General features: G+C 39.6%; 1 protein-coding gene across 3 annotated transcripts in view; it reads left to right on the forward strand.

Annotated features, from left to right (window-relative positions):
• The window catches only part of GRID1 (glutamate ionotropic receptor delta type subunit 1), a 1,087,219-nt gene that overhangs the window by 860,137 nt on the left and 202,836 nt on the right, over window positions 1–24,246 (forward strand). For all 3 annotated transcript variants that reach the window (XM_020994606.2, XM_078150776.1, XM_078150775.1), the window contains exons 7-8: window positions 11,957–12,118; window positions 13,595–13,714. In XM_020994606.2, the coding sequence (XP_020850265.1) occupies window positions 11,957–12,118; window positions 13,595–13,714 (282 nt within the window). The remainder of the gene's footprint in view (window positions 1–11,956; window positions 12,119–13,594; window positions 13,715–24,246) is intronic.

Below are 24,246 nucleotides of genomic sequence, written 5' to 3' on the forward strand. Positions count from 1 at the left end.
CCTTTCCTCACTCCAGGTTGAGGCTACATGAATCTGGGGATAGGAGGAAGGTTGGCTTTCATTTCCCAGTTGGGTAGGCCCTTTTCTCTGGCAGGTGCCTGAGCAAAAGTTGGCTACTGTTCATGACATGACCCACTCTCTGCACCCCTTTCAAGAACTCATTTGGAGAAAGCCATGCAAAAAGGCTCCCTTGTCTAGGCCAGGCCCTGAAGCTTAAATATCACCCCTTTGTTGCCACTGAAGAACAGTGGCCTTTATTTCAGGAATGTGAGTCAGATGATGAAGAAGTCCCCACCCAGGGGTGCCTTGGCCTCTTTCTTTAAAATACCGCCATGTCCCAGTAATGATCTTCACTCTCAAAGAGCAGCCCGCACGACATCTCAGCTTCTGTAATATTAATCAGGACATTCCATTACATGAAAGAAGAGGCTGGACCCTAGGGGTCCACCATTGACTTGGTTTGGAAAACCACTGCCTGAATGTCATTGCTGTAAAGAGCAGGGTGATGAGAAGTTGCCAGTTTATGAGTCAGAGTGAACTTAATGTGGGGCTTTGCCAAAGGCAGCCCATCTGAAGCAACAAGAGGAAAGTGGACTAGTTCGGCAGCATGCATGTTATAGGATAAAGAGAAGGCCTTTTACTGCTGTGGGGTTAACTCTTTTTTCATGAAGATGCTATGCCAAGAGGGTTCAGAGGGAACTCCATTCTGACTAAAGTTGAGATGGTGACAGAGAATCCATCTCTCAGCTTTTCATATCTTGATGAAAGGAAGGGTGAGAAGATGATGAAGATCACACCAAGCCCTGCAAATATGAGGAAGAAGCAACAACAACAGTTTGATTGGAGAGCCAGGGAACGTGAAAGGTGCTAGGTGAAGAGGATGTGGCTAAATAAACAAATATCAGAAAATATGCTATCCCTAATTTTTGGCTCATAATCTGCCACAGAATAAGATTTTTATTTTATATGCATATATAAAAGGAAGTTTTTCACTTTCTTAAACATATGAAAATGAATGTTCTTCATTACTTACAATTTCTCAAGGTTGTTCCATGTTTTCTCATCTCTAAACCTGGCTGTTTACCATGCTGTCTGCCTGAAGCATGTTCCTCCAATATGTATACTCTACAACTGCCTGTGAAAATCCTGTCTGTCCTTCCAGGCTCAGCTCACATGCCATGTCCTCCAGGAAACCATCCCTCTTGACCCAGTTGGAAGCTACCAATGCCTCCAAATAACTTTTTACAATTAAATTTTTTTCTGAAAAATTAATAATAATTTATTTTTATCTTTCTTTCATCTTCCCCTACCCCCAAAAATAACAGAAAAAAGGAAACACTCATAGCAAATATGAATAGTCAAGCAAAACAAATTCCTAAACTGTCCATGTCCAAAGCCAAAGAACTTTCATAGTATTTAATTTAGCCTCTTCTATCAGTTAATTTTATCCATCTATTAGTTATTCATATAGTATTCATATATGTGTACAATATATAAACATTTGTATACACACACATTGTATATACATATATATGCATATACAGATATGAGTTATGTCTGTACACATGCAAGGTGTCCTGAAAGTCTCAATACAGTTGTAAGTTTGTGTAAACACATACATATGTGTATCTGTGTATATTTACATGTATACATATATGGATGTATACATATATGTATATACACATGTCTATGTTGACATAGATATCTATATCTAAATATTTGTCTATCTCCATTATCTATTTTTCCTTCCTTCCTTCTTTCTCCCCACCTATCTATTTACCTTTCTTTCATTTCAACTATATACCTACCCTTTATCCTCCTATTTCAATCTAAGCTTCTTGAGGACAGGAACCTGGTATTATTTTAACTTTGTGATTTGCTAGCAACTAACTCAATATCTTGCATGCAGTAGGTACTTAATTACTTAAAAATCCAATCAGTTGTCCAAGTAATGCAAGGAAAAAAATGTTCACATAAATTAATGAAGAAATTCTGAAGATCTACCTGACATGACCATTCTGCTAGGCTCTGACCATGAACAATGACAGCATGAAAGGTAGTGGAGCCATAGAAAGTGATTTTCAGGTGATAAAGAAGTGCTAAAGGTAGAACATAGTAGATCTGGTCCTGCCAGAGCGGGTTGGTGAAGTAGAATCTTGGAAAATGGCGACAATGTTTTTTTCTGGAATCCTAGATAGATATAGAGGGAATGCTGGCCCTAGTGAGATATGTGCTCTAAAGCCCAGACAGAGATTCTTAAACTTTTTCCACTCATGACCCCTTCACCACTTCTTAAACTGTAGCACTGCCTGAAATAAAGGAGAGGAAATTGGAAAGCATTCAAAGCAAAGATACTGAGAATCCTACATTCTTGCATAACAATTAGAAGTTATCTTAAGAGGAATGGAAAAGTTTCAAGAACACAATTATTTCAACATAATTAAGAGTGATTGTGGGGGCAGGTAGGTGGCTCAGTGGATAAAGCACTGGCCCTGGAGTCAGGAGGACCTAAGTTCAGATCTCTCCTCAGACACATAACACTTACTAGCTGTGTAACCCTGGGCAAGTCACTTATACCCGTTGCCTAGCAAAAAAAAAAAAAGGATGATTTCAATGAGGAAGAAAAAAAAGATGGGAATCTCTGCTGTGGCTTCATGGATAGATGTCCAATGCACTCAGGTTGTGAAAGGTCACATTCGAAATGCAGAGATGAAGGCACACATCTTGGAAGAAATATAAAAGGATAGTATATTCCAGTAAGAATAGAGCCACAAAGGCTTTTGCCTAAAATAAGTTATTGTCCTCCTCCAGATGAGGAGGACCACACAAGGGTCCTCACTGTTCAGGCTATGAATGGAGTGGGATGAACAAGGAATAAAGCTACTGCTTGAAAAAGTCAAATCAATCAACCCCCATTGTCCTTATCTTTTCAATCAGTGAGAATAATCCTTATGCTGGAAAGAGAAAGACAATCATCAAGCTTACATGGCATCAGAAACAAAAGAAACTTTTGGAGATGGTTAGATGTCTAGCTCCCTTCCATGAGCTCAAGTTACCATGTCCAGATGGCAGTAATAATTCACATTTCTCCAACACCTTTCATTCTAGTAAAGCCTTGTCTGTATAACAACCTCACAGAGCAACTGCCCCACATGTTACTACCCATATTTTACCAATGAGGAAAGTTGATACTCCAGGAGGTTAATTGATTTACCTATGCATACATAGTGAATAGATTTCAAAGAGTGAAGTGGAATATAACCTCCAAGTCCATGAAAGAGTACAAAGCAAACCTGTTTTCATGTCTTGCCTCTGAAGCTTACTGTTTGTGTGACTATAGGCAAGTCACTTTCCTTCCTTAGGCCTCAGTTTCCACATCTGTAAAATGAAAGGGGTGCCAAATATGACTCTTGAGGTTCCTTCTCCTTCTCAATCTATGAGCATATTATCCACTGTGCTCCTGACTACAATTTTGCCTTTCTTGGATAAATTCTATCTCATGGCCCTGAGGTATCTTGTGCTTTCTAAGCTATGGTCCTTGACATTTGAGGTCATTCCAGATCTAATATTCTATGGTTCACTGATATTCTAGGCACGGGGACACAAGTTCCAAACTCTAAGGTTTCAACCACTGATGTTCTACATAAAAAAAAAAAAACCAACAAATGTATTTGTGCAATTGGTGATAGGGAGCCACACAGACAGTTTTTGGATAAATGTGACTGTGTGTGTATATACACATATAGAGTGTCCCAAAAATCTTAGTGTAGTTCTAAGCTTTCTATATACACATGCATGCATATATGTATCTATGTATATGCATGTATGTATAGTGTACAAAAATCTATATATTCATACATGTATCTATGCATATTCATATAAATCCATTTTGATATAGATATTTATATTGGTATGGATAACTATCATTACAGATATCTTTAAATCTATAGCTCTAAAATAGCTGTCATCTATTGATCTATCTGGCTCTCTGTCTACCTTTTAGGTCTTTACCAGAGTGTAAGCTTCTTGAGGATAAGAATTTGATACTATTTAACTTGACTCCTGCCTCCTACTAAGTGTTAACATAGCACTCACCTTAGAGTCAGGAAGACCTGAGTTAGAATTTTGTTTCAGATACTAAATCTACACAACCTTGGGAAAGACATTTAACTTCTCCTCCTGTTTCCTCATATAAGATGAGGTTGTTGGACTTAATGACCTCTAACATCACTGATGACTCTACATTTAAAAAGGTTTTCAGGGTTGGAAAGATCCTCAAAGGGTATCTAGCATCTATAAAATAAAATCTATGCCAGGTCCTCTTCCAGCCTTTGATTGAAAATCTACAAGATTGAGGAACCCACTATATCTTGGGGTGGGGTCCATTGTCTTCTTGGAAAACTGTTTATCAGGAAGTTTTTCAAATTGAAATTGTCACTCTGCCATTCTCAACTTCTGCTAGTAGTTCTTTTTCTTTTCTTTTTTTTTTTTCTGGGGCCAAGCCAAAGTTGAATCCTTCTTCCAGATGACAGCCTTTGAAATCAATGACTACATCTTTCCTAAGGCTCTCTCGTTGACAGACTAAACACCTCCAGGTCCTTCAATGGATCTATTATAAAATCAAACTCTCTCTCTTTAATGAAGATAACTGCCTCAACTCTTAGTGATTGAGCTATTATCTGAGTTCCTGTAACACCTATTATATATATCACTGATTTAACATTTATTGCAGGAAGCCTTGCATAATTATTTAACTTATAAGCAGTTACATTTTTATCTGAAGTACTGACACAGTTGGGGTAGACACTACTTGTGGCTTTTGATTTTGTCCTTATTTCAACTCCATGTTTGCCCACTACAGATCACTAAAATATATCACTCAAACCCTAATACAGATGGGGATATTAAAAACTTTGGGAAAAGGATCCCTACCCATTTGTGAATACATTCCACTGCCCTGACCTCAGTATCATGAGTATTATATTTAGAGCTTTCAGGTCTACGGAAATAATAAAGAAGTAAGATATTGTTAGAACTCACTACCTTGAAAAATTCCTTCCTTGCTGTCTAGGGCCATGATTTTTGCTGCTGAACCATAGTGGCCACTTCTATAATGTTCCATGTGCTCACCCTGGCCTCCTTTAGTCTGTGAGCACTTTTGGGGTCCAGAGACACTGATAGTACTACAATCAAAGGTCTATCTATCTGTGTATCTATCTATCTATCTATCTATCTATCTATCTATCTATCTATTTATCTATAGTAGTGGGGTTGGCAGTGTCAAGGTTTTGGACAACAATCATTCCCAGGTCACTGACAGAATTTTTCTTTTTATACCTAGTGACAAATGAAATTAATGGCTGAGCTTTATTTCCATTATCTTCATTGTTCCTCTATGCTTTGGCAACCAATAATGGAGTATAAATGTTTTTTTTTTTCATGATAGGTCCTATGGAAGATATTCTTTGAAATTTATTGGAATCATTTATGCAATTTATGGGAGCCCCCTTCCCTTGTAAATTTGCTGTAGCCTTCTGTAATTCTATCGTTCTTTGCCTGCCCTTTTCATGATAATAAATGCTTGTTGCTTGACTTTTGAAACCCTTCTCTATTATTAGCAAACTCCCCTTTTTTCTAGGGCTCTTCTTCTCACATTCTTTCTATCTCTTGGTGCAGTGTGGCATAGGGGAAAGACACTTTTAAGTCAGAGGACCAAGTTCAAATCTCACCTCTAAAGACGACTAGCTCTGTGACCTCAGGAAAATCAGTTGATCTCCTAATTCTTTTTTTCTTAAAGCTTTTATTTAGTGATTTCCTAATTCTTAAAAAAAAAATTTGAGAATGACTTAGAAAGACCAAAGACTATTAGTGAGAGAACCCAAAGTGTTGGAGACAAGGTTAAGGAGAATGTAGTTAGAAAGACAACATAAGGTAAATAAGAAAAGGCAAATGGACAAAAAAAAGAAGGTAAAGAAAATTGATAAAGCATATTTCTGGGTAGAGACTGTTGGTGAAACAGATAGGAAGGTGATGCAAGTCAGAAAGAGAGGTGAGTGTGGCTATAGCAATGCAGAGACTAAGAAAAGTTTAGTCTGATTGTCAAGTTATTAAGGAGGTGCTAATTGTAAACATGATTGAACTATAAACACCCACAAGTAGTTAAAAAGAAAACAAGGGTTAAAATCTAAATAATGGAAAGCAGGGAAAATTGTGCAGGGACTTTCATATAATATGTAGTATTTGTGTTTCTGCCACACTGGAATTACTATTTTACTTTATTTTTTACTATTACTTTATATTTTACTATTATTGAATTACTTTACTATAGCAAAGTGAAAGAATTTTAAGAGAGCATCTCCGTACTCCATGTTGTGAGAGATAAATTTTCTTGAAGGAAGAAGAAATGATATTTCAAAGAGTAAAATAAGATCTATGGGAGAAGGGTGGGGGGACTGGACATTTGTTCATATGTTGGAGACCAGAAGTGTTATAGATCCTAGAGAAGAAAAAACAGTGGGGCATCAGGGCCATATTCAAGCCTTTGCAGGAATGTCATGTAAAGGGAGGGTCGGACCTGTTCTCTTTGGCCTCAGAGGGTAGAACAAGAGGAAGTATGTCAAGGTATCAAGAGGCAAACTGACCTTCCAAATGGAGAATGGATTCCCCTCCCTGGAGGTCATTATGTAGAAGCTGTATGACTAATATCAAGGTATGTTAGAGTAGATACTTCTTTGCATATGATATAGACTAAGGGGAAGCCAAGATCCATTCTAACTCCCCAATCTAATTATAAGCAGTTTGTGAAGTTTTTTTTTTTTAGCATATGCAATCTTTATTTTCAAAATTATTTTTTATTCATTTCACTCAATATTTCTCAATTGCAGGTAAAAATTTATAACAATAATTTTTTTTTGTTTGTTTGTTTTTAGGCAATTGGGGTTAAGTGACTTGCCCAGAGTCACACAGCTAGTAAGTGTCAAGTGTTTGGTCTGAGGCCAGATTTGAACTCAGGTCCTCCTGACTTCAGGGCCAGTGCTCTATCCAGTGTGCCACCTAGCTGCCCCTGTAACAATAATTTTTAAAACATTGAGTTCCAAATTCTCCTTCTCCCTCCTACCACTTCCCCCTCCTTGAGAAGGCAAACAATTTAATATCAATATTACATGTGAAGTCATGCAAAACATATTTCCATATTAGTTATGTTTCAAAGAAAGCAAAGTAAAACAATGAAAATCAAGAAAGTTAAAAAAAATGCTTCAATCCACATTCAAATTGGGCATAGTTCCAAACTGTTCTCCAGAATTGTTGGACTGGTTCACAACTCAACCAATAATGCATAGCAGTCCCAATTTTTCCATATCCCCTCTAGCATTTGTCATTTTCTTTTAATATCATGTTACTCAATCTGATAGGTGTGAGGTGGTATCTCAGAGTTATTTTAATTGGTATTTCTCTAATCAGTAGTGATTTAGAGAATTTTTCATGTAACTATTAATAGCTTTAATTTCTTCTAAAAACTGCTTGTTCATATCCTTTGATCATTTATCAGTTAGGGAGTGACTTGTATTTTCTTATAAATTTAGATCAATTTCCTACATATCTGAGAAATGAGGTCTTTATCAGAGAAACTTGCCACAAATCCCCCACCCCAAGTTCCAAGAGCAATTAATATTTCTCCAGCTGTTTAGATCTGTTTCAATTTGTGTGAAAAGTGCTTTGTAATTATGTTCACATAATCTCTAGGTTTGTCCTGACAGGTAGACTCCCAAGTATTTTATATTGTCTGTATGGAGGGATTTGAATGTCAGTATAGGATTTAGTATTTTATCCTACAATCAAAATGGAGTAAGTCAAGTAGATGGCACAGTGGATACAGTGCCAGGCCTGAAGTCATGAAGACTCATCATCCTGAGTTTAAATCTAGCTTTGGATGCTAGCTCTGTGATCCTGTTTGCCTCAGTTCCTCCTTTGTAAAAATAAGATGGAGAAAGGGTGGGCAAATCACACCAGTGTCTTTGCCAAGAAAACCCCAAATAAGGTCATGAAGAGTCAGACTCAACTGAAATGTCTCAACAACAACAACATGGACTTCCTGAAGCTTCTTTAATAAGCAAATGGCTCAAAGAGGCTCAAACTACTAGCTAAGTTTAGGTGGTTGTTTTGTGTGTATGTGTGTATGTGTGTGTTTGTGTGTGTGTCAAATGCTCATAAGAGACAATGGGCAAAGAACTTTCTAGAACATGTATTTTGCTGAAATTAAATATGGTTTCTCATCCACACAGGCAGACTTGTGGGAGGGTGAAGAGTTTCCTATGGCTTGTTGTGACTCAAGTCCTGTTTTATGCTTTTAATTGTAGACCTCGACATACTCATGTATTTTTAAATCACTAATTATGACTCAGTTCCCTTAATCCACTTTAGGAGAGATTTCTACAAGCATGGCTCCTTAAAATTCCATTTGGGACAGCCTGCTTAGTCTGTGTAGGAGATCAAGTTGATTCTTAAATTTGATTAGCATGTGAACTGATGAGTACATGGATTATTACCTTATATCAACAATTCAGACAAATAGAAGAACATTGTGAAGATACAGAAGAAAGAAAAAAGCATTTCCAATTTATTCTTCATAGTCTTTTTAAAAAATCCATATTTTTTCAAACACACACAAATACAGAATAAGCTGTTTCAGCTCCCACAGAATTCAAGGGTTGCCAATATAATAGAGTTTAGTCTTTGGAAAGGTATAAATATGGTGAATTATTTAGGCACTGGGGTTGCCAAGAGCTGGAAGATGGACAGGAGAGGAGAATCAATTCTTTCTGGTCATAGAGTAGCTTTTCCCCCATACCCACAGCCCCCTTGACATCTGTTCCTTTGCATACTGAGTCAGAGAATCACAACAGCAACTGTGTTCTTTGTCAGTTCCTCCATTGTCCTAGCTCCTCTGCATGGCAGCTCAATAAGGACCTGCAATTCAGTGCATGGGATTGGCAAGATAATAGTATTGTTCAGGGGCCTCTGAGGGAAAATGTAAAAGTGATGAAGAGGCGCATTCCTTCCTGTACTTCATGACCATTCCTTTCCCATCCCAAAATTGTTTTTGGCCTGTGAAGTTATTGAAAATATCTATATTTAATGGGCACTTGTGGGGAATTTCATTTATGTCTGTAAGTCACCAAGTATTATCCTCCTAATTATAGTTGACTTTGTTTCCTAAGATATTTTCAGTCTGTTATTTGCTTGCTTTCATGTTCTTGTTACTCAGTAGTGTCCAACTGTTCATGACCTATTTGGGTTTTTCTTAACAAAGATGCTGGAGTGGTTTGCCATTTCCTTCTCCAGCTCATTTTACAGATAAGGAAACTGAGGCAAACAGTGTTAAGTGACTTGCCCAGGGTTACACAACTAATAAGATTCTGAGGCCACATTTGAACTCAGGAACATGAGTCTTTGTGACTCCAAGACTGGCATTCTATCCACTGTACCACCTAGTTGTGCAAGATCAATACAATTATTTCTGATTCTGATGGTTGTACTGTAAATCTGTATATCTGGAAAGTCAAACTAGGTTATCACAAACCTATGAGAAAGAAGAGTTACATCCTCAAGTCAATTAGATGAAGCAATGCTTATCATCATCATTGAAAGAATGAGAAAACATCATTCACTGAGTCCTTTTCATGTGCAAAACATAGTGTTAAACATTGGTGATAGAAATACAAAAGCTGCACAGTCCCTGCTTCAGAGGAACTCAAATGATAATTAAGGAAACCACACCTATCTGAAGATTCAGTTTCAGGGTGAATAGAAAGTCCCAGGAGTCCTGAGAGTTCCATGTCAGCTTAGATGGAAAGGCCCAGGAGTCCTTAAAGTTCACCATCTGGGCATCATTGTCATCATCACCAACAACAGAAATAATAATAGCAATAAATGCAAAAACTCTTCCTCTTCCCCCTCCTCACATTTCCATCAGTTTACAAAGCATTTTCTTTGTGTGTGATAGTTCCTCTGCTCTTTCTCAAGTAAGGCTTCATTTAGAACGTTGTGTTCATTTCTAGGTATCAAAGTTTTGGAAGGGTGTTATAATAAGTATATTGCATAGTCTGCAGAGGACAGCCACCAAGAGAGCAGAGGGACTCCACATGAGGATCGTGAAAGGCACTGGGGATGTTTGTCTGGTGAAGAGAAGATTGAGTGGGATGATATTGTAGCTGCCTTCAAGTATTTGAAAGGCTGTGAAGTGGAAGAAGGATTAAATTAATTAGTTTAATTCAAGAAGAGAGAACTAGAAAAACAAGTGGAAGTTGCCAGGAGATGAATCTATTGTCAGGAAACAATTTTTTTTTCTAATGATGGTAGCAACCCAGAGTGGAATAAGCTGCCTTGGACAGCAATGGGTAGTAATTCACTTGGGGCCTATATATGAAAGGCAGATGAGCACTTAGGAGGGGGGGATTTTATAGAGGAAGTTCTTTTCCAAACATGAGTTAGACTAGATGACTACTATGGTCTGTTTCACCTGTGAAATTCAATGACTCTATAAAATGGGGGGTGGAAGTATCATTATATTTATCACGCAGATGAGGAAACTGAGGCCCAGAAAGGCAAAATAACTTGATCAGCACCACACAAGTTTTATGGGTCAGGCCATGAAGTTAAACTGAGAATTGGCATTTTTTAGAGAAAGCTGGACCTGGAGGTAGGAAGAACTGAGTCCAAATCTGGCTTCAGACACCTACTAGTTGCATGATCCTGGGCAAATATATTAATCACTGCCTGTCTAAGTTCTCTAATCTATAAAATGAGTGTATTAATAGTATCTACTTCCTAGGGTTGTTGTCAGGATCAAATGAGCTAGTATTTGTAAAGTGCTTACATAGTGCCTGGCACATTGTAGGTGCTTAACAGGTTTTTTTTTCCTTCCTTCCTTGCTTGCTTACTTCTTTCCTTCATTTTTCCCTTCCTTCTCCATCCTCCTTCATTCATTCTTTACTTTCTTGCTTCTTCCCTTCTTTCCCTTCCTCCTTCCTTCCTTCCTTCCTTCTTTCTTTCTTCCCTCCCTCCCTCCTTCTCTTCTATTATCCCACACCTCAGGACAACAACACGGAAATAGTCATCACGACTTGTTTGGTGGATTTCTTTGTTGGTAGTGATGGGAATTTGACAGACACTGTTAGGAGGTGTTGGCTAGCCCTCCTTTTCACTCAGATTGCTTGAATCGGTTTTTGGAGTGGGTATACCAGGTCTGTCTCTGTTCTGGGATGGAATGGGCTCTGCCTGCATTCTGAGTGCTCAGCTGATCACTGTTTTTATTACCGTTTTGTATTCATAAACTGTTTTCCCTCTAGGAAGCTTGGTGACAAGTAATGTATTTCTTTTCACTTTCAGGCTGCTCTGCAGACAGCCGGTTAGGCTGTTGCCAATTAGTGTCTGCAGGGTTGGCAGTAGGGGTGACAGGCAGCCAAGCCCACGTGCCTTTTGCTAAGGCTTCTGGAGGCCTGTTTGGGTGGTGGTGACTCAGCTGCCACCACTGAAGCCTGCTCCATACATGTGGGTGTGTTGGATTCTTATTTTCCATATGTGATACTATGGGGCAATCCAAAGACAGCTGTATTTGGAGCCGGAGGGCCTGGGTTCAGATTTGAATTTTGCTGCCTGTGTGATCTTAGGCAAATCACTTAACCTCTCTGAGTCTCAGTTTTCATCTCCAAAATGGTTACATTGAACTAGATGGCCTCTGAGATCAATCCCCTCCACCTTCCAATTTGTTTTTGTATGACTCAATAATTTATGGGGTCCCATTCAGCTTTAAATTTAGGGTCCTAAAGTGTTAGAATCCATTGACCAACAAGCATGTATGTAAGACATAGCTGGAGATGACCAAGTCCTTCTCACAGTCTCTTTCTAGAAGCATATCATTGCAAATGATTCTATTATTTTTAAAAAATCTTTGCAGGTGTCTAACCTCTACCTGTACGACAGTGTGTTGATGCTGGCAAATGCCTTCCACAGAAAGCTGGAAGATAGGAAGTGGCATAGCATGGCAAGCCTGAACTGCATGCGAAAGTCCACCAAACCTTGGAATGGGGGCCGATCCATGCTCGACACTATCAAGAAGGTACTGATTGGGAAACTCCCATCTCAAAAAAAAAAAAAAGGCTGGGCACCATTTCTTCAGTGGTTTGGGATGTAAATATTAATTTTCTTTTCTATTCTAAGATTAATCCTTCTGGATAGAGCAAAGTCCTAGACTAAATGGCTACTTTTATAGCCTAGTGGTTGAGTTGAGTGCCATGTAACAAATTCCCTAGTTTCCTATTAGCCTCTAACTCAATTTTGATTTTAATCTGGATAAAAGTTGATACCATCATGGAAACTATTCTCGGAACTTGGCACTGTGTTGTGTTAATAAGATGGGAATGTGTATCTAAGGTGGGGCAACTCAGGCTGTTCTAAATTCATGATGGTTTCCTGTGCTGAGATATCTTATGAATTTCTGATGGAAGGAAACTTAGGAAGTTAGATTATAAGTAAATTGGAGAATCCACAGAAGACTTGTTAAATTGAATTGGCCTTTAGAAATTGTGAAAGAGCACTTAGGGAAATCTACAGTGTTTGGAGTTTTATCCTCAATAATCCTCAGAGTTTCAATAACAGTGAAAATGTATTGGTGTCAGTTTGAATCAACTGGCATCATGATGAAGAGCTAAGAATCCTTGCTGGGGGAAGTTTATTCAAGGAGAGAAAGTGATAAGATAAGAGTACTGGAGTATGGTTTCCATGCTTTTTTATGTTTTCCTTTGGGGTTAACAAATACCCTTACTCTAGCTTCTTGTACATATGGGGAAATGCTTTATAGCTCACCCAATTATTACTGATTGGATACATTTATATAAACTCTCCATATCTAATGATTTTGCTTCTCTTGGTGGGTAGAAATATCAGCTACCTAAAGGAAAGACAACCAGATAAGTTACTCATGGTTGGGGGAATCAGAGCTATAATTTGTCTTTCCTTCAATTTAACCAGAGAATTGTTGCAGTGGCACAGTCTGAGAGGAGTGCTGAACCGATGAGTTGGCATCCCTTGTAGTTTCTAAAGTTCAGAAATCAAGATGACCTCATTGAAGCTAGTGTCCTGGATGAAGATGGGTCCTTTGTGAAGGTCCCTGGGCTAAGCCTGGGACTTAGCTAACTCAGTAAGATGAATGAATGTATGTATGTATGAATGAATAAGTGAATGAATGAAATGATTACTTCTTACTATGTATAAGGCACTGGAGATACAAATAGAAAAGTGAGATAACCCCTGCTCTCAAGGAGTTCATATTCTAATGTGAGAGACAGCGTATGTGGAAGGCTTCAGCTGCAAATTACGTGGAAAAGTCCCAAGGTACGGTGGCAGAGCATATGGTAATGCTTATTCAAGATCCTTCACTATTATCCAAGTCTTCTCAAGCTATTTTCCCTTCATCTCTCTATAAGGTCCTTAGTATCCCTTGTGGGAGAAATACTGCTGTCCATTTCCTTTTACCCTCTCCCAGACGTTCCTCCTAATCTGACAGAGAAGTGATGTTTTCTACTCTCTTTGGCAGGGCCACATCACTGGCCTCACAGGGGTGATGGAGTTCCGAGAAGACAGCTCCAATCCCTATGTCCAGTTTGAAATTCTCGGCACCACTTACAGCGAGACTTTTGGCAAAGACATGCGCAAGGTAGGCCCCCTAAGATGCCTATTATTCATTGCTTGAAGTGTCACATCCTAGTCCAAAGAGATGACAACAGAAGGAAGGAAATAGGGACCAGAGTCTTTTTTTTTCCTTGCCTGCTGTGCAAGGTTTAATTAGTGTTGAAAGAATGTCTTAGCATTTCTCTTACAATGAAGCATTCACAGTGTATGCTAGATGGTAACTGCAATGCCTAGGGATAGTAAACAAGCAAGAAGTACTTTGTAATGCATTCTCTCTGCATGCATCAAATAGGGTTTGGGACAGAGAGTGTGGCTGTTGCTTTTCAAGAGACTTATAACTGATTTGATTAAAGAAATTTGCTCTAATCAGTAACAAATTTAGAGAATGAATGACCTCATCAAGTCTTACACACATACGCATATCCTTACCCATATGTATAGCCACAGACACATGTATGCAGGTGCACACACACACACACACACACACACACACCCCCCCTCCATAACTGCTCAGATGAAGGCACCCTCTTACATATTCATTTTACCTGCACACATATGTTCACACTGGCTGGCACACTTCTGTATAAGGAATACAATTCCAAAAGATGGCACCATCTGTTGGTGAGCCTTTGGCATTGTCCTCTTTCCTGGAATATCAGGTAGAACAGTCTATCCATACATAGAGTTCCAACCTCGTGCTTCAAAAGAAGGGGTTTTAAAAGGAGCATCAAGTCTGTCAAATTGTCATTCTGATTCCTATCTGACCTGACTATGAATTCATTGGTGCAGGACACTCTCAGATGAGGAAAAATCCTGCCAGTGTGGTTAGGGGTCCTTTCTCCATCTTGGAGATTGCCTATAGCACTGGTTAAGCAACTGGCTCAAGGTTATTTAGAGAGTATTTTCTAGAGGCAGGATTTGAACCCATGTCTTCCTGCCTTTAAAATTCAACTCTGTCATCTGCACCCTGCCTCTTCCAGTAAGTAGAAGGAATTTAAAATGAGGGAAGAAAGAGAAGAAAAGAGTTGCTCAGAAGAGAAAGCAAAGGATCCTGAGATAATCACTGATATAACCAACCTCTGATTTAACAGAACAGGCATTTAAGTGACCCTATGTGTCAGAGGTGGTGTTAAGTCCTAGGTGTAAAAAAAAAAAATGGCTTCTTGCCTCAAGGCCCTTACATTTTTACCCAGCTCTGAATAGCCAGTTCTGATTATGCTCTGTTATTTTTCCTCCCTGCATTATGAAAACTTCCTTCCAACTAGAAAACTTTATTTTATCATATTTTGACTGATTGAGTTGAGATGGGCAGCCTGAGAAGTATCCCTTGGGAGCAAGGAAGATTGAATAGACACTAATAAAAACCCAGATTTATATTCTAGAGATAGTGCAACTTGTAGAGAGTGGGTTTCAGTCATCACCATTAAAATATTAGCTTCAGACCATATTGGCACCAGATTTCAGCTCATAGTGGGACCTTTTCTAATACAGTGGCAGCAACACAGCCACCTTTGTGCACATACCCACATACAGGCTCACCTGAACTCATATTGCTTTTCAACTGTGTATTTGGACTGGAATCCAGAGAAGGTCATAAACTAAGGAAGGGAAGACTGGGAAATTAAAGAGGCAGGTTGTGTATTTAGATTAGTTTGCAGAGTAGGAACAGTTGGGTGGCAGGTGGAAGGTAGCAGGTAGAGTGGCTAAAAATGCACTTCAAGTGCATGATTTGTTGGCTATGTCTATAGTGATAAGAAAAATGTCCCAAGCTGACTTTCTGACGTAAAGTTGGAAGCTTCCCAATACAAGAATTGTGTTAGATTAGCTGTATTTGCCTCTCTTTTTTGAGTGGAGAAGAATAGAATCAGAAGAGCAGAATGAATGAATGAATGAATGAATGAATGAATGAATGAATGAATGAATGAATGAATGAAAAAGCATTTACTAAGTACCTACTGAGTTAGGTGAAGAGGATATAAGAACAAAAGTAAGACAGCCCCTGCCTTCAAGTAGCTTATATTTGAACATGGTTAGATACCACATGTAAGGGAAGGCAGTTTTGATCAGGAGGATCATAGGGATAGTGAGTGATGGTTATAGTTATAGGAATGTAGTGAGTTTGATAATAGGTCTGAAGCAGCAGCCTGGCCACCAGGAAAATAAGCAGAAGTGGGTTAGTCAATCTATAATTCTATGGCCATGGACACTCGGGGCAAAGATTATTGGTTCTTTTTCATTGAATAATGTTACCATGGGGTGATCAACAAGAATTGGTGGACTGATCAATGATGTCAGAAGTTGGTGGTATTATCAAGGGTGATCAGAAATTCATCTTTGATGTCATTCTCTCATGAGGATTAATATATAGAGAAGAGAGGTTCTTAATATGTTTGACGGTGACAATGTGACTGCACAGTGGCCATGGCACCTCAGAGCTCTGGAATACATTGTGAACCTGCCATCCAACTCTGATTGATGTTAAAGTCCAGTCCAGGGTTGGCTCTAAAGCATATAACTATAGAATCATTGATTTAGAGGTGAAGGACCTGGGTTCAAACCTTCTCTGTCGCTCTCTACTGGTGTGTCATTCTGTACTTGGGCAAGTCACTTCACCCTCATGGACCTCAGCTGACTTCTATAAAATGAAGTGATTAGTCTGGGTGGCCACCAAGGTCCCTCATACCTCTAAAAATGTAACTTAGAGGGAAAATCAGGAGACAGACAGACAGACAGAGACAGAGACAGAGGGAGGGAGAGAGAGAGAGAGACAGAGATAGAAACAGAGAAAGGAAGAAAGGGAAAGAGGGAGGGAGAAAGAAGGAAGTTGTAAAAAGGAAAGTATAAAAATGTATATTTTAGAACTATAAAGGATTTTAGTAGTCATATAGTTCAAACCTCTCATTTAAAGAACAGAAAATTGATGCCCAAAAAGGAATCTCTTCCAAACATGTGGAAAGGGGGAATGAGTTTGTCATAGAAAAATCACTATGATACCAATCTCCACCCAGAATACCTCATGTGTTTCAACCAATAGACAAATATTAATTAAGTAGTTCATATTTGCTAGGTGCTATGTTCAGTGTTGGGAATAAAAGGAAAAATAAGCAAAACCAGAAACAGCCCCTGCCATTAAGGAGCTTACATTCCAATATGGGAGGCCACATATATAGACCTTTGTACATACAAGAGAAATACAGAGTAGATGGAAGGTAGCCTTATAGGGGAAATCACTGGTACTGAGGAGATGAGGAGAAGCCTCCTGCAGGAGATGGAAGTTGAGCTGAGTGTTCAAGGAAGCTAGAGATTGTCAGAGGTAGATGTTAGGAGGGAGACCACTACAGCCATGGGGAATGGTCACTTGTAAATGCTTCCCGTAATCACCTGGATATTACTGGGGTAAATAGGCGGGCTTCCATTTTAGAACTGGCTACTTCCTAACCAGTGAGCAGTCAAGCCCATCTCCTGGTAATGCTGGATGCCTCTCTAGGAGTCTAAGAGAGGCCTAGGAACACTGCTCTCCACTTCCTGTTTCAAGTGTCTGGGCTTTCCACCGTTACCAAGGAAACACTCATCAAAGCCCCTGAGACCAATGGGAGTTCCAGTGTGTCTCTCTGTCTTACCAGGGCAGGATCTCTGAATGTAATTGAGTTGGAGGAGAAGCTGACTTCAGAGTGGATTTTATTCTAAATTGTATTCCTTTGTCACTTTTAAAAATCCTCCTTTCACAACAGCGTAGGCCATTCATTATATGGTAGTTTAGCAAGCTTATCAACACTGAGAAGAAGTTATCAGGAAAGGAATGAACAGCATTGACTGTAGTATCACATGTTTATCATTTAAGAAATGGGGATATTAAAAAAAAAGCAAAAAAATAATCTGAGTGATTTCAGAATGAATCAAGGAGAGATGATTAGATTTCTCCACTAGTGGGGAGGGTAAATGAAGAGACTGGAGATACTGAATGAGGGTTTATGTTTGAGATGAGGTAGGCTTATTCCGGTTAAGTGTCTCATCCCATAACAGTAGGAAGGAAGAGAGGGGGAGATAACGGAGGGAGAGGAATGACAAATCCGAAATGGGAAATAGTATTCAAATTAAAGGCCATGTGGAGAAAAGAGAAGATAGAAGGAAGGGCAGATAGGAAAAGACATTAAATCTTTAGAGGAAGAAAGAGGAATAGAAATGATCACTTCTATTAACAGCATAAATCACGTGTGAAAAAGACTGTATGTAGCAGATAAATGAAAGCAAATGAAGACCAAACCAAACTCTTGTAAACTAAGCATCGGAAATAATATTTTGATAATGAGTGAGGAGACCCTACAATTAAAAATAATCAATAATGAGGGATAAAGACTACAAGCTAGCTTCTATGGTGTTTAAACCAATGAGATTAATTTAAAACCAGGGAACAAAAGGATGGATTAAAAAGAAATTGTACCAAAGTAAAGCCATTGGAAGAATTTAAAATTAAGTGGTTTCAAGAGACTGTGCAGAATCATCACTGACTCCCCAGGAAGAGAAAGAGAGTTGGTACTTTTCCCCTAAGTGAAAGGGTGATGATGGACAGTGTAGAATCACATGATATTATCCTGGAAGCACTGACTTGAAGAGAGAGAGAGAGCTCTAGATGGAGAATCAGAAGCCATGGATTTTATTTCTCATTACCACTAGCTTTGCCATATAAACCCAGATAAAATCCCAATCATCTCTGTGTTCCAACAAATCTTGGGCAGGGAAAACAATCATGAGATGTCATTGTGCATAGGAGACGACGTGTCTGAAGCACCACTCATGTTTGTTTTAGCTGAACTTGATCTAGCACTAATCTTTGAGCTTTTTTCCCAGCCCTTTGGGGATATTTTTGTGAGGGTTCTGGATTCCTGTACTAGAGGATTTCCTTTACTTTGCTTTCATTTTCTGCTCCTTTCTTCCACTTTACCTCTCTCCTTCTATACCTTTTCCTCTCTTCTCCTCTCTCCTTTCTTTTTTCTTTATTCCTTTTATTATTTTTTTTTAGTACCCTTCATGTTAAAATACCCAAGGGGAATTTGGATAGCTAGTTGATGGAAACATTCTTTGATTTTTTATTGGAGGAGAGTCAGTGCTGAAGGATGATTGAAAGTAAGCATGCCGCCTACATGGAAATTTCCAAGAGTTAGGACTTTTTTTGTAGGGAGTTGGCCTCAAAGCCAAGAAAAGTTGAATTCAAATTCCTCATATGACCCATATTGATTGTATGACTTAAGGAAGTCACTTAACCTCTCAATGTTCTGGGCAAACCTCTAATACTATAAGCTTCTGAGAATATGTCAACCTGCATTGGTGGAGGGAGTCTTTTCCTCTTGCAATTCCTTATACTAATGAAATCACATATATAGTCTCTATTCCTGTGACATTTGGAGAAAAAGAAATGCATATGAAATTAGATATTAGCCTCTAAGTTAGTCGACAACTATGAAGCCCCTTCTAACATTTCTCCAAGTGAAACATCCTGAGTTCTTTCAAATGAACCTCATATAACAAAGTTATTAATCTTCCCAAATCTCTGGTCTCCCTCTTCCTAGATCATTCCAGGTGGCTTTGCTCTTTGTTTCTGGGACTATTTTACTTGAATTTTATACTAACTCTAACCCTTCCAAGCCTGCTCAAATCATGTTTTTTTTTCTATTACTACCCAAATTATTTTTCTTAAAGATTATTATAGTAAGGAGAGGTTTCTTTTTTTCTTCCTCTCTGTCAATGATATTTTTTAAAATTCAAGTCTCTTTTTGAAACGCCATTGACCCATTTTCTTCTAGATTCACACTATTACCTAAGAGCATGCTCTGACTCAATATCATTTTCTGAACCAAGTGAAGTTTGCTAGATTCTTCTCAGTACAGTTCCCAATAGAATGCAAGAGGAGACGAGGGGGGAGGGGAGAGGGAGAAGCAGAAACAGACAGAGACAGAGAGACAGAGACAGAGAGAGAAGAGACACAGAGAGAGAAGAGACACAGAGTGAGAGACACACACAGACAGAAACAAAGATGGAAAAAGAGAGAGAGAGAGGGAGACAGAGAGATAGACACAGAGACAGAGAGACACAGAGGGAGACAGATACACAGAGGGAGACAGAGACAGAGAGAAGGCAAAGACAGAAAGAGATAGAGAGGCAGAAACAAAGACAGAGACACAAAGAGAGACACAGGGAGAGATACAGAGACACACAGAGACAGAAAAAAGACAGGGAGAAAGAGATACAAAGAGACAGAGAGATAGAGACAGAGACAGAGAAAGTTTGAAAATGGAGGGAGGTGAGGAAGAGGAGACTTTGAAAGGGTCTCTGCAAATCAAGTAGGGAGCTTTATGTACATTTAAATCTATTACCATTGCTGCTGACCTGAAAACATTCAGGTGGAGGGAGTAATCATTGAATATCAGAGCTAGAAGGTATATTAGGAATCCAATACCCTCACTTCATATTATCAGGAAACTGAGGCCAAGAGAAGAGACATGACTTGTCCAGCTAAAGTGACCCAGAGAATAAGTGGTGGGGCTGGAACTTCAACCCCAACTCTTGCTAACTTGGTCAGCATTCTTTCCACTATGCTGAAAAGGAGGAGGCATTGCAATAGACATAGTTTAAAAAAAAAAGACAATCTCATATTTGTGCTGAAATAGTCCTAAAAGATAACTTAATCCAACTCCTTCCTTTTACTTATGAAAAAATAGAGACCTGCAGAGAGGTTGTAACATAAAGTCACAGAGTTGGTCCATAGCATGGCCATCTATCTCTAATGTACAAGAAAGTCCTTTTCCCCCTATACTTATGTTTTCCTCCAAGACCAGTGGAGTGAAAAGAACACTAGCTTTTGGAGTAAGTAGACTTCGGTTCAAAACCTACTTCTAACCTTTGCCACCTGTGTGATCTTGGGCAATTCATGTCACTTTTCTATACCTCAGTTTCCTTATCTGTAGAATTAGAGCACAAGTGAGGAACCTGCAGCCTCAAGGCCACATGTGATCCTCTAGGTCCTCAAGTGCAGAACAAATCCTCTTAATAAAAGTATTTGTTCTATAAAGCTTGGACTCAGTCAATAGGCTACACCCAAGGGCCTAGAGGGCCACATGGGGCCTCAAAACTGAAGATTCCCCACCCCTGAATTAGAGGGTCAGACATCATTACTTCTCTGGTCTCTTGTCTCTAGATCTGTGAGCTGCTGTGCTACAGATCTGCTATAACTGCATCACCACCATATCTAGTGACGTAATAGACATAGGATTGCATTTATAGTTAGAAGATCTGGGTTTGAATCTGAACTGTAATTCTCATTATCTTTATGGCTTTAGGTAATTTATTTCATTTCTCTAGACTTTAGTTTCCTCAACTATACATTTTTTGGGGATTGGACTAGATGATCTTTAAAGTTTTTTCCAATTCTACCTAAACTCTATAAGACCATGACCCTCTACCCTCTGCCCAGGGCCAATTTGAAGATATGTCTTTTGCTACTTTCCGTACTCCTCTGTTCAATTCCTTGGGAGTAGGTAGATGTTCTGGGCCTCCTCTGTATATCCAAGGACTGTCTTCTATCCCTCATCTATCAAGTTTTATTTTTAATAAAATCATATTTTGTCAAGAATAATAACTATGCCTCCTCAGTGTTCTATGCCAGGGAATTTGCTGAGTGCAGTTTATTTTTAACGAAGTGATAACTGTTCATTATTCAGTGATTGCCACAGGAGAGGTTCCCAGCTTTCCCTCTCTCTTCAAAATGCACCATTAACATTCTCATGTGAAATATCGGCCAAGCTTTGTTTAGCCACGAAGCCTACCCCATGCTCCTTAAGCCAGGAACTTCCAGAAATGTGTTCAGATCAGGAAGGAACCAGTTAGTAGAAAGGGGAGCTGTATTAGCCTCCTCCCATAACACTCACACCATATATCATCAGCTGCAGCACCACACTTAGATAAACTGGAACAGCAGTACTTGGTGTCTGAGGCATGAGTAGGGGCAGGGATAGGACAGTGCATCAGCGTCTAGTTATTTGGCTCCATAATGTCATATCTGAGGCTTGTTCCAGGGTGGTGACATGTAGTCAACTGAGTTCCTAGTTTCTCTGTAGTGTGTGTGTGTGTGTGTGTGTGTGTGTGTGTGAGAGAGAGAGAGAGAAAGAGAGAGAGAGAGAGAGAGAGAGAGAGAGAGAGAGAGAGAGAGAGAGAGAGAGAGAGAGAGAGAGGAAAGGGGGAAAGGGACAGAGCGGAAAGGGGGAAAGGGACAGAGGAAGGAAAAAGGGGAGGGAAAGTGGGGCTGTGTGTGTGTACACATACATGTGAGAGAGTGACAGACACAGAGGAGTGAGAGAGAGCTAGAGTAGTGAGAGAATGAGAAGGGAGAGAGAGGAAGAGGAAGGTGAGAAGAGGAAAGGGGAGAGGGAAAGTGAAGAAAGGTAGGAAGGAACTCTGTGTGTGTGTGTGTGTGTGTGTGTGTGTGTGTGCGTGTGCACATGTGTTAAGGAGGGGGAGACAAAAGAAGGAGGCAAAAGAGGGAAAGGAGAAAGGAGGAAAGGGAAAGAAGGAGGGATGGGGGGGTTCTCTGCATGTGTGTCTCTGTGTATTGAGATCAGGGCATCTAGAATTGAAGGCTCTATCTTTCTTAGGACACTTAATTAAAGATAGCCAACTATATATGGTAAGTATATAGGGATAAAGGGATAGAGATGAACTTCCAGTTATTTCTTTGACTAACATTCTTGGGGGGAGGAGGTTATTTCCCAAATAAAATGTCATCACCCTTTATGCAAAATCAATTTTGCTAATACTGAGGTCAGAAGGAAATGACATGACTGTAGTTTATTAAGGGGAGGAAACAAAGTTATACATTCTCTTATGGCTGTTATCTAAGCCATTTGCTGGAGAAGACAGGTAACATGGGGACAAGGCTAAATTTTCCCTTCTGAGTGATAGCATTGCTGTCTATAGGAATTTCTTTCCCCTAGGGTTTATGCTAAATCATGATGAGGCTCAAGGGCTTTCTGCACATCTGGAATGTGACTTGCCAAATGTTGTCTAGTTGCCAATGACTTAACTTGTTCGATACTGTATGTTCACACAGAAAATGACGTCTTAACAATTTTGCAAATTACTACTGTGATGGAAGATCCAACAAAAATTAATGCAAAGTGGCCAGAAACCAATTATACAAAATTTAACAGTAACATATATATCATGTATTTAAAAAAACAGAAACAAACAAAAATAATTGTACAAGTTCAGGGAAGGGAAGGCCTAAGTTAGTAGAAACTGCTTTGAAAATGACCTGGAGAGATTTGGGCCAAGATGGCGGAGTAAAAGCAGTGACTTGCTTGAGCTGTCCCCCAAGCCCCTCCAAATACTCATAAAAAATGGCTCTAAACAAATTCTGAAGCAGCAGAACCCACAAAAAGACAGAGTGAAACAAATTTCCAGCCCAAGACAACCTGGATGATTGATCAGAAAGGTGTATCGCGCCAGGCTGGGAGCACAGCGCAGCTCAGCGTGGGCACACAGGTCACAGCAAACCTGGAGCAGGCCTAAGAGCACTGAATCGCAGGCAGCTGTGGAGGTTTCCAGACTCCTCAATCCACGAATGCCAAAGACAAGTTAGAAGGTAAGTGGAAAAGATCTGTTTCTGTCGGTGGTCAGAGAGGAAGGCGGGGTCTCAGATCCATTTCCCAAGAGCTTGGCCCTGGCGGGGGCAGCTGCTTCCTGAGCTTCCGGCCCATGGACTGAGGGGGAATCCAGTGGCTGATCAGAGAGGGACTGCAGGGATCTCTTTGCCAGTGCTCAGGCAGGAATCTCTTGCTTTGCCTGTGTGTGGATCTGGGTCACAGTTCTAGGCCGCAGTGCTGGGGTGAGGAGGAGCGCTGGCGTGTGGAGCTTGTAGTGGCTTGAGAGGAACCCCTCCTCACAGTTACAGGACAGAAAGGAATACTTGTGGTCACAGGCCAGGAAAGGAGTAAACACCTCCCCTTATCATACCACCTTGGAAGAACTGAAAATTTACAGGTCCCTACAAGTATCTCTGAAAACAGCTACACAAACCCCTGAAGCTTGGGACAGTATACTCTCCACATTGGAAGCAGACTCTTACCTTAACAAAGAGTTTAAAACTCAAGTAATTGGCTGGGATCATGAGCAAGCAGCAAAAAGAGTCAGACTATATTTACTTTGGTGAAAAAGATCAAAATATACAACCAGAAGACAACAAAATCAAAGCTCCTACATCCAAAGCCTCCAAGAAAAATATGAATCAGTCCCAGGCCTTGGAAGAGCTCAAAAGGGATTTTGAGAAGCAAGTAAGGGAAGTAGAGGAAAAACTGGGAAGAGAAATGAGAGTGATGCAAGAAAATCATGAAAAACAAGTCAACAGCTTGCTAAAGGAGACCCAAAAAAATACTGAAGAAAATAACACCTTAAAAAACAGCCTAACCCAAATGGCAAAAGAGGTCCAAAAAGCCAATGAGGAGAAAAATGCCCTAAAAAGAAAAATTGGCCAAATGGAAAAGGAAGTCCAAAAGATTACTGAAGAAA

Source organism: Phascolarctos cinereus, unplaced genomic scaffold (assembly GCF_003287225.1).
Source record: "Phascolarctos cinereus isolate Bilbo 61053 unplaced genomic scaffold, phaCin_HiC Scaffold_3;HRSCAF=262, whole genome shotgun sequence".
NCBI classification, from domain to species: domain Eukaryota; kingdom Metazoa; phylum Chordata; class Mammalia; order Diprotodontia; family Phascolarctidae; genus Phascolarctos; species Phascolarctos cinereus.